The sequence below is a fragment of the Polistes fuscatus genome, unplaced genomic scaffold (assembly GCF_010416935.1).
Source record: "Polistes fuscatus isolate 324 unplaced genomic scaffold, CU_Pfus_HIC Scaffold11, whole genome shotgun sequence".
NCBI classification, from domain to species: domain Eukaryota; kingdom Metazoa; phylum Arthropoda; class Insecta; order Hymenoptera; family Vespidae; genus Polistes; species Polistes fuscatus.
The window spans coordinates 4,236,387-4,247,485 of record NW_025113009.1 but is presented as its reverse complement, the minus strand read 5'-3'; the positions used below and the strand labels follow the sequence as shown (position 1 = coordinate 4,247,485).

Genomic DNA, 11,099 nt, shown 5'->3' with positions numbered 1-11,099 from the left:
CCTCGATAAAAGCAATAAAGCGCTCCCGGAAATAACAATAAAAGTTATAACAGGACCAAGTCCTAATAAAAAAGAAGAAGAAGAAGAAGAAATACTAATTTATTATAAAAGACTAGTTCGATACAAAAATATGCTGCATTTTATTTGCAGATGTTAAAATTATCCTTTGATAACTTATTATTAATGGTTTTAGCTTTTTAATGTAGTTACTAGATGGCACGACGATGCACATTATTGCATCCCTACACAAAGAACTGAAAAATTTTTTAAGTTTTTTATTATAGAGTGTAGGTCGTCATTACATTGATTAAAATATGTTTGCAATTTGCGATGCATGGGCAAGGACTATAAAAAGTTCTCAAAAGATCCCTTATAAAAAATAGAGTAGCTATACAATAATTATATCGTAAAAATCGAACACCTAAATCCATTTCTTAGTAACGTGTCCCTGCATTTCTACACTATTGTCTACCGTCTCGCCATCTTTCGGAGATTATTATAAAAAAGCATTGAAATATTAACCTATTCGTGCATTCTGCAACTGTTAAGGTTAACACGTGGATTTTATTAACGAAAATATATACATTGGATATTATCTAATAATTAATTGTGAAAATAATTACTTTTTATAAAAGTATTTATATCCTAAGGCAAAATGCAGCATGACGATGTACGTAAAAGAAATTATTTATAAAGTTGTAATACTGTATTATAAAAGTACATTTTTAACTTTTCATTTTTAACTTTCTTATTTCTCACAGGTTGTTTGGAGTATAATTAATAAATCCTTTTGTTCATTTAAAGTGAAGTAAATATAAACATTTTTATATTTTAATTGTATTATATTTATGTATAATAATATTTATTATAATTTTTATCATTTTCTTAATAGCACCAAAACACAGAGATTTTGTAGAAATGAATATAACCTCACTGGATTATGCAGCCGGGCATCGTGCCCTCTTGCAAATAGTCAATATGCAACCATTAGAGAAGAGAATGGTATTATTTATTTGTATATGAGAACTGCGGAAAGGTAATCAATTAATTCACTAAGTGTATACCAAAATAATTGTTTCCATAAATAATATGCGATCTTAATTTCTTAGAGTACATTTTCCTAAGGACATGTGGGAGAAAGTAAAACTTTCTAGAAATTTTGAAAAAGCTATCTATCAAATTAATGAGAATTTACTGTATTGGCCAGGTTTTATAAAAGCAAAATGCAAACAGAGATTTCTTAAGATAACGCAATACCTCATACGTATGAGAAAACTTAGATTAAGGAGACAGAAGAAAATAGTACCGCTTTCTAGGAAAATTGAAAGACGTGAAAGACGTAGAGAAGAAAAGGCTCTTGCTGCAGCAAAAGTAGAAAACGTTATCGAGAGAGAGCTTATGGAAAGATTAAAACAAGGAGTTGTTAGTAAAAATATTTCAAATGTTATTAATATACTATCGATTATTATTTTGATATTTCATTCTAATTGTTTGCTAACAGTACAATGAAATTTACAACTTCCCACAAAAAGCATTTGATAAAGCTGTAGAGGCTGTTGAAGTTGAAGGCGAAGATGAGAGTGAAGCGGAAAGCGAAATGGAAGAGGAGAAAGAAAATATTGAAAAGGAAGTAGAAATGGAATTGGAAGCGGATGAAAGGAGAGCTATAGCTAATGGTCCACGATACATAGAAGCAGAAAGTGATGATGAAGATGATGAAGAAGAATACAATTTTAGTGTAGCATCTATGGTAAGAACAATCGAACTGAAAAAGTAAAGTATAAATTTCTAATGCATTTTTTGTACAGGATGAAGATAGCGACTCTGGTCAAAAAGAATTAGTTGAATTATCTGATAATTTTGAATCGGACACTGATGATATCGAGGTAAACAAACATTCTAATTTTGAAACATAAAAAAGTGATACAATATAAGAAAATCATAAATAATTTTTTATTTTTACTAGGATATTGTACCGTCAACGAGTAAAGCGAAACGATCGAAAACTAAAGATAAAAAATCTCCAAAGAAGAAAAGATTACGCCCAAGAGTCGAAATCGAATATGAAATCGAGAATGAACTTCCTCTACGACAAAAAGCATAGAAAAATGTTAAAAAGAAATTCTTCCAATTACATTTTCAATAATCTAATTAAGTTGATGACTTCTTACATTATTTTACCTTTAACTTTAATACTTTTTAATTATATTAAAAAATTACAGTTAGATATTAATTATATATTTTCCAATGTATGTAATCAAGAATTGTTTCTTTTAAATATTATTTTTATCTAGTGTATAAATATAAGAATATATTTTATTTGTATAATAACAATAATTTAAGAAAATTAAATTAGTACTAAATAACACTTTTTTAATTTGTAATTTACGATATATGAGAAATAACAAGTAACTAATTTAAAAATGGCGCTAAATTGATTGGAAGCGCTCCGAAAATAATAAAAGCAGATGGCGACTGGTTTGATGGAGATTACCGTATCTCGTAAGTCTTAGCAGACGATACACACAATTCACAAGTGAAGTAAGTGATAAATTATTCATTTACTAGTTATTAACGTTTATTATTTCTTTTTCTTATTTCTATTTTATTAATTCCTTTTGTCCATTGTAATCATCGCAAATTACGTTTGATCGAATAACATGTTATTTAATATTCAAGCTTTTTTAACATGATCCCATTGTTCTTCAAATATCATTGCAAGAAAATATATTGCAATGTTAAGTAGAATTTTGTATTCGTCGATATTTTTGAATCGATAGATAGCAATTTCGTGTACGTTCAAAAATAGAGACACAGTTTACAAATATATTATTTGATATTCGATACTTATCGAATTAAACTAATATTGTTAATTACTATCGTACCGGTTATTAGTATCTTTTTCTTTTTTTTTCTTTCCAAAGGAGAAGGACGATGCACTGCCCGTGGCAAAATGTCATGAACGTGCTCACACCGCGACGGTAGCCTTTTGTTTGCTATTTATAGAAAAAGTAGGTTATCCACAAAATCAATTCTAAAAAAAAGACCGGAATTGTATCACTTCATATTTCCTAACAATTCTTATGTGGCGCGAAATAATGCATATTATTATACACTTCCTTCCTTTCCTTCCCTTTAATTTTTTGTCCGGCTTTTTCAACCAACATGTTTAAGTTTATATTTACTTGTCATAAAAAGTGATTTTTATTTTTATTTCAATTTCATTTTCATATCTCTAATATATATATTATTTCATATCTTAAATATATATATATATTTCTTTGTTTTTAATTAAAATCGAGATAAAATTCTTTTAAATATCTTTTTAAAATAAATATCTATCTTATATGAAATCTTATCTTCTGTATTTTTATTTTCTTTTTTCTTTTTTTTTAGGCATATCATCATGAAACACAGAATGGTTTTATGCACTTCTAAATAATAGGATTAATCTAAAAGCAATCATGTATTATTATCTGGTAATAACATAAGTTTATCTAATACCTCTTTACTCGCAAATGCCAAAATGATGAACAATACCAGTATGGAACTTAACAATGTTGGTAGCAGCAAAAGTTCTGTGTATTTAGTAATATCTTTTAAAAAATTATGTATGTTCACCGTTTGCCTACCATTGTTCTCCTTGCTATTTTGTTTTGTCACAGCATATATTTTTCAACAGGATGACATTCATGAAACGCATTGCAGGGTACGTACGATAATAAGATCAGCTTTCTTTTTGTTATTATAAAAATGTATATTATTTAATAGGAATTATTTTATGTATATATATATATTGCTTCAGGTTTACAATGTCCTACCATCGATTTCTGCTATTACTGGTGTATCTCCTCAACGATATTTATGGCGTATTAGCATAGCATTGCATATTGGACCTCGTTTAGTTATCGCCAGTGTATATCACTCGTATTATTATAAAATACTCAAATCCTTGGAAGATGTACCTAGCAGAATTGTGGGATGCAGACTATTAAATTTATGCTATTGGTTAAACATTGCTGAGGTAGCTGCCTTAAGCGGCGTTACATATATCTCAAACAGAGAGAATTATCGTAAGTAAAAATATTATTTATGTGTTATCGAGTCTATTGAATGCAAGGTGAATCAATAGCGCAGGAGTACTATTTAAAATTTAATTAACATGCTTTGCATGCAATTAGTTAAGATGACGCTAAGAAAAAATTCACCTTGTTGACGGTAGCGCAAACCTGCTTCTAATTAGAACTAAATGAAGTAAATTAAAGTATTAGCTTGTAAATGTAAAATAAAAGTTTCAGATTATCAGTTTAACATTTATTGTTTCTGTTTACTTTTTTAGCTGTACATGAAAAGATTTTTATCGTGTTCATGATCAGCTCTCTTACATATATGTTGACAACGGTAAGATTAGGCCGTCTTGTTACTCCTAATGCACAAAGTCTTCAGTACAAGCAAGCGTTATTTGTTACAAGCATGATCAGTACAGTGGGACTTATTATCTTCTTTTTAAAACATCGACTCTTATGTCACGACTTGGGTAAGAACATTTTTATTTTTATTATTCCTTATGTTCTATAGCTTATATAAGATGTTATTGTCACATAGGTGCTTTTTCATTATGGCATGTATGTAAAGTCTACTTTCCTGACTGATACTTATCTTATTATATCTTTTTTTTCTCCCCATTAGCATTTAGCTGGTTCTCACTATGTGAATATGTGATAGCCTCGGCGAATATGGGATTTCATTTTACAGTAATCCTAGACTTTCCGAAAGAACAACTGGTTGTTGGCTATGGATTACCTGCCACGAAAGTGGATTAATTTTATAGAATAATTTATAATTTTGATTCTTATCTTAAAGTGTCTACTGCCATTACCTGAAAGTGCTATAGCTCATTATTATTATTTTTTAATCAAGAAAATTAAATGAAAATTTCTCTTAATATTTTTTAAGATGTACAAAGTAATCTGTTAAAATTTATTATCGTTCTTATTTATATCATTGTATTATATTTAACAAGTTAAATTTACATTATTTCGATTTTTATATTTTAATTATCATTATTGTTTTTCGAAGTAAAAAAACAATTGTTTAATTATACAAAATTAAATCTTAGATATAGAAAGAAATATAGCACTTTCAAAGTACGGCACTGGTGACTTGTCGATGAATCTTCTAATGGCCTTCCAATAACAATTATTAATTAGTGAAGAAAAACATCGTAGTGACTATAATTAAAGAAGTTGTATTACATATAAACAGCACGTATAGTATGTAGTAAAGTAAGATCAGAAATTTGCACACGTAAATTGAAGTTTTTTCGCAAGAAAAAGGTCCATCGTCGTACGGAACGAGGAGAAAATAAAAAGATACAAGGAGCAAATAATAAACGAGAAATAAAAAAGAAGAAATAAGAGAAAAAGTTTGTTTGGAAGAGAATTTAAAAAGTTTATCTTTGTAGAGAATTTTTTGAAAGTGGTGATTCTAGTCGATCGCATAAAGTCTAGTCGCTACGTTTTTCAATCGCTTTATATAAAGTAGAGAAAACATTATTTTGTATGTTCAAATTCGTTGTTAAGAGACATATATAGAGAGGAAGAAAGAAAGAAAAAAAAAGAAGGAAAGAGAAAAATGCATTTATGTCGATGTAATTTAGATCTATGAAAATTGACGATTCATCAAATGAACGTGCAATGAGAAAAAGATCTTAAGTATAATATTATCTGATAAAATATCTTCTAATTAATATCTTGTTGGAGGAGAAAGAGCATCGATGCTAGTTGGTATGTAATACGTGTAGGAAACAGGGCTTATAAGTTTAGATTTTAAGATAACCGAATGATTTCTGTGAGATCTATTTACGAGACTAATTATTATTAAAATATGAGAAGTAACCGTCATACGAGAAGCTTAGGATGTAGTTCCTATGTTTTTAACTCTAGCACATAAATATTTATAATTCATATATATGTACATGTATATATATATATATATATATATATGTACATGTATATATATATATATATATACACGTAGTATTCGATATTTCAGTAGAATCGTCACGTTTTAACGATTATTAAGAAATTTATTTGAGAAGAGTATGCTCAAAGAGGAATCGCAAAAGAGACAACAAAATAATTAAAATGATTCTGCGATCCCTCGTTGTATAATCTGACCAAGGGATGAAATTTGAAACGATGTTTGTAACAATCATTTGTATGTGTGAGTTAAACTTTTTGAATCAAGAGAAACCTGTTACATAACAACAATGTTCTCTCGATTCATATAAGATATTGGTATATTTCTCAAGCACAAGAATTTTATAGAACAATGGTATTGCATATAAGCATTTAGCAAATGTTAGTTTGAACAAAATCAACTCTTACTTACATATATACATATATTCATACATACATACCTATATATATATATATATTACTTCAAAAGCTTTCCGTTTGAAATATTAATACGTATGGTACATTAATATACTATACACTATAGATCGTTATTTACATTACACAAGTTAGAAAAAACATCTGTTTTGCACATTTTTATACACACGAATACTATTTACTCTTTCTCTATATATTTTAATACGAGAATCTTTTCTTAGGTTACTTGTCTAAATAATAAACCACCGACATGTTCGCCTATGTATTTGTATTATATGTGTACAAGCTGGTGATTACGAAAGTAATTTAAGTTATAAATTTGTTAAACATTACACAATAAGATAATTTTTTACTTCACTTTGTAAATCATTGGTTTACACATATATGCTATTAATAATTATATTATGTGAGCCGATGATTAGATTACTTTCTTAATCACTGTTTAATATATATAGATTCTTTCTAAAAATTATATGCAATATGTGTGCAATTAATTTATGTTGTCAACAAAAGAAAAAAGAAAGAAAAAAAATTGTCGAAAGGCTGGCGAAATGTCGTCATAGTTAAATATTGTCATTTGTTGAGAGTAATTTTTTACTCTTCTTCATCGTCATTAATATTGTAGGAAATGAGAAACGATCAATGATCGATAACCAATGATCATGATCGATAACCAATGATCATGATCGGTTTATTCAATGTTATTACAACGTTCCGTCAATCCGTGCCAAGTGATGCACTAAAGATAATAATAGTAATAATAATAATAATAATAAATAATAATAATAATAATCCACATTTTTGCGCTTCACATTGATATCAAATTGTAAATGCTTGGTAAACTATTATCAGTGATAAGATCTTTAATGAATCACTTGTTTCTCGTGCCTGATATCGAACGCTACCATATCGATAAATATATATACATACATACACATGTAACACATATATGCACGTATATATATACATACATACATACATGAGTATTTACATACTAAATTCAACAAGAGCTACCATACCGATGTATATAGTGAATCAGAGGAGTTTTCGTACCTCCATTGTCAATTTTAAACAATTAAATTCGCTCGTAATGCAATATTTTAAGATTAACTCAAAGGGGTAAAAATATATGGGAATAAACTTATATATATATAAGAAGTATATATTTAAAATTAAAAAACATATAATTAATTAACTAATAATATTTATTTTTTTTTAAACAAAATCAAATCATTTTATGTCAAATTATATTTTTCCAACGATCGAATGTTCTTATGCAATAAATTCATATCATTTTGAAAGTTTAAATAATCCTAAAATAGATTTTGTGCGTATAACAATGTTGAAACTTTGCATTACAAGCAAATATCAGTTTAAAATTGACAATGGGAGAGCGGATACGAATATTTCTCTGAGTCACTGTGCATATATACATACAACATGTAAGCACTTATATGCACATACAATTAAGAACGTATATTATACATATATGAAAATGCAATTTGTCGTGCACCTGTGGTGTTGTTTAAGAATTAAAATAATTTTGAATACATTTTCACACGACGAGAAAAATAATGCACGGAAGGATTGAATAGTCATATCACAGTGTCATTCCCTTAGTGTCAGATTTAAGCTCTCTATCTCTAATTAAATAAAGAACAAAAAAAAGAAAAGGGGAATTTTTAAACGACAGAACAAAAGAAATAAGGAGAGAAATATTAAAATTAATTGAAACAGGGTTGTTGATGTACGAAATACGAACTTGATCGTCATCGCGTTAGAGTTTTTTAATTCTTAATTATTTTGCTGTGTGTTTCAATTATCATTACGTATTATTATTATTATTATTATTATTATTGTTATTATTATTATTGTAGAAAATATAACACGCGATTGAGCTCGCAGAGTATGACAACACTATGTTACGTTTAAACAAAGTAAAAGAAAGAAATTTGGCATGATCGAGATGATTGACAAAAGATAATGATCGAGTGCCAAGTAAATAGTGATCGAGAGATCAGTTAGATCCTTGACACGAGTGTCAAAATCTTTATTTAATCGATGTCACTCACTTGGCACGTAGAGTCTGGCAAAAATTAGGCTGAATCTCTGTCACGCGTTGAGAATGATAAATAGATAAAGATAAAGACAGAATAAGAGAGAGAAAGAGAGAAAGAGAGAGATAAATCTATAGCGAGCAAGTAAGAAAAAGAAAAAAAGTAAGAAACTAAGTATTTCCAAATAAGCACACACGACTAGTACGATCGAGTATTATTTTATTTTAATATCCTTTCGTATTTTTTTAAACAAAAATAGAAAACGATAGTTCGTTAGCTAATTGTAAGTATACAAATTGGAAACGATAGAATCATTTTTAATATCGTTGATAATGAAACGAATCACGTTCCAACGTTTTTTTTTTTTTCTTTTCTTTTAGTATTATTATAATATCTCATTATAGTTAATACATATTTATGCATGAATCTTTAAACGTTGATTTCTTTTCTGTTTTTCTCTTTCTTTTATTTTTTTTTTTTTTTAAGTTCAAGTCGAGTAAATAGGATTACGAATAGAACGAATTTATCTCATTAAATAATTTTAGCGTCGTATATAAGTGAATGCATGCAAGTAGTGTTCGTATATTCATCAGGAAAAATAAAAACACTCATCGGTGTTTTGCGATAAGAATAATTCCTTAGGAAAGTATAAATGACGAAAGAGAGCATGCTTATTAAACACGCACGTAAAAAATATAAAGAATGAACATGAAAGGTAACGAGGAAGAAAAAACAAATAAAGTAAAAAAAAAAAAGATAGAAGATTAATCAAACACATAGAGACACATACATACATAGAGAGGCATACACGTACACGTACACATTTTAAGAGTGATTTTTAAAGTATTATAAACAGAATCGTACGCACACCAATTTCGTACACGTGCGTTTGCATATTGTAATCTTTACTATTAATGTATTATATATGTATATTGTTTGTTTCTTATCACGCTTATCGATCTAATCGATCGAATCATGTTCCAATTGCGGAACGTGCATTGAAAATAATCGTTAAATTTGTTCTCTTCTTCTTCTTCTTCTACTTCTTCTTCTTCTTCTCTTTCTATGACGTACGAAGAAGAAATTATAATTACATATATGTATCATTATTACATATATTCTAAATGCCAAGTTTAAAAAAAGCACAACAACAAAAATATGCGCGGAGGGTATTTTTTTAAGACGAACATCGAACGTCAAAACGTATCTGCCCTGATCCACGCGAATTCGTGCCACAAATAAATCCTGGTTATTTTAACAAAATAAAAAATGAAAAGAAAAAAAAAAATTAAAGAGAATGCAATTGACAAAGAAAAGAAAAAAGGAAAATATGGGAGGAATATGAGCAACAAATATATGTGAGACACGATTTTAAATTAAATTTCATTTAAAGGAAAACTTTTGATTTAACTTCGTACACGCGTATTACGAATTGCAATTTTTTGTGGAAAAATCTACATTATATATACATACAGTGTTTTATATCTCCGAGGTACGGATATATATATTTTTCGATTTTATTATTGGTAATAAAAAAATATGTGTGTGTCTAATTCACTTGGCAATGATGAAGTATTATAAAAAAAAAAAAGAGGAAATAAAAAATAAAAGATATAAAAATTCAATAACGCACCGCAATGGGAACCGCTTTTCATTCTCTTTCGATATTGAAATAATTTAAAAAAATTTTTTATTTATATATATATATATTTTTTTTCTTTTTTTTTTATTAATTTCTTTAGACGAAGGAAACGATTCTGTGATAACAGAGCACAAAAGATATATTGTTTCTTGCCTTTACATAAAATAATTTCATTTTTTGTGTGTTATTTTTTTTAATTATACTAATTTCCTTGTTATTTATTTATTAGTTGTCGTTTTAAATTAATTTTAATTCATTCATCGTTTCCTTCCCATCGCCATATTAGATCGATATATCATCGTTGATCTATATCTTTATCATATAACATATTAGAATTTTCTTCGTTCACAGGGCACTTACTTTACGACAATTTAATTATAGCATTTAGTTGACTAGTTTAAGAAATCTAATGTTATCGTGTTTAAGAGAAAGAAAGAAATTTGTAATGTTACTTTCTTTAATTCTCCTAACACTTGCGCAATATGATTAGATAAGTAAGCTGATAAGAGTATCGAATGTCAATGAGAAAAATATAATAAATAAAAATGTGTAAGTTTATTCTCAAAGTTTTCAATCGAAACACATTTAACTTTTTTAATCGTCACATTTGATCGCGATTTTGCTCATTATTTTTAATAATAAAATAATGATGAAAAAAGATTAATTAAAAGATGTTGCGAATTTTTTTGTTCTCTTATTTCTTTTTGGTGAAACTCTTTTGATCGAAGTACAATCTAAAAGAATTTATCTAAAAGAAATATAAATTATTGTCGATTCGTGCGTTGATAATATTATTTAAGTTAATCCAAAAATATATATATATCATATTTCTAATTAAAACTAGATTTATTTTCGGATATATCTAATAGGATTACAAATTATCGTCGTTGTATTATAGTTGTACGATATTTGTTCTAGTTAATAAGAGTAAGTTGCCCTGTGTGCTGTGATTAGAATGTTCCATGAGAAATGACTCTTATGAAAGATTGCATTTTTGTGATTGCA

At 27.7% G+C, this 11,099-nt stretch overlaps 2 protein-coding genes across 3 annotated transcripts; both read left to right on the top strand.

The window, feature by feature from the left end:
• The first annotated feature begins 262 nt into the window (after window positions 1–262).
• LOC122526448 (protein MAK16 homolog) lies at window positions 263–2,155 on the top strand. Its single transcript, XM_043649850.1, has 7 exons — window positions 263–670; window positions 762–808; window positions 893–1,036; window positions 1,110–1,422; window positions 1,502–1,750; window positions 1,809–1,886; window positions 1,967–2,155. The coding sequence occupies exons 1-7, from the start codon at window positions 656–658 to the stop codon at window positions 2,102–2,104; spliced, it is 984 nt and encodes a 327-aa protein (XP_043505785.1). The 5' UTR covers window positions 263–655; the 3' UTR covers window positions 2,105–2,155.
• A 222-nt stretch (window positions 2,156–2,377) lies between these two features.
• On the top strand, window positions 2,378–4,924 carry LOC122526447 (post-GPI attachment to proteins factor 2-like). Of its 2 annotated transcripts, none has more exons than XM_043649847.1 (5): window positions 2,378–2,541; window positions 3,397–3,709; window positions 3,806–4,073; window positions 4,340–4,537; window positions 4,690–4,924. In XM_043649847.1, exons 2-5 carry the CDS (start codon window positions 3,527–3,529, stop codon window positions 4,821–4,823), a joined length of 783 nt encoding a protein of 260 aa, XP_043505782.1. In that variant the 5' UTR covers window positions 2,378–2,541; window positions 3,397–3,526; the 3' UTR covers window positions 4,824–4,924. The 2 variants fall into 2 exon arrangements, with proteins under 2 accessions (XP_043505782.1, XP_043505783.1); XM_043649848.1 differs by lacking the exon at window positions 2,378–2,541 and adding an exon at window positions 2,743–3,011.
• The last annotated feature ends 6,175 nt before the right edge of the window (window positions 4,925–11,099 follow it).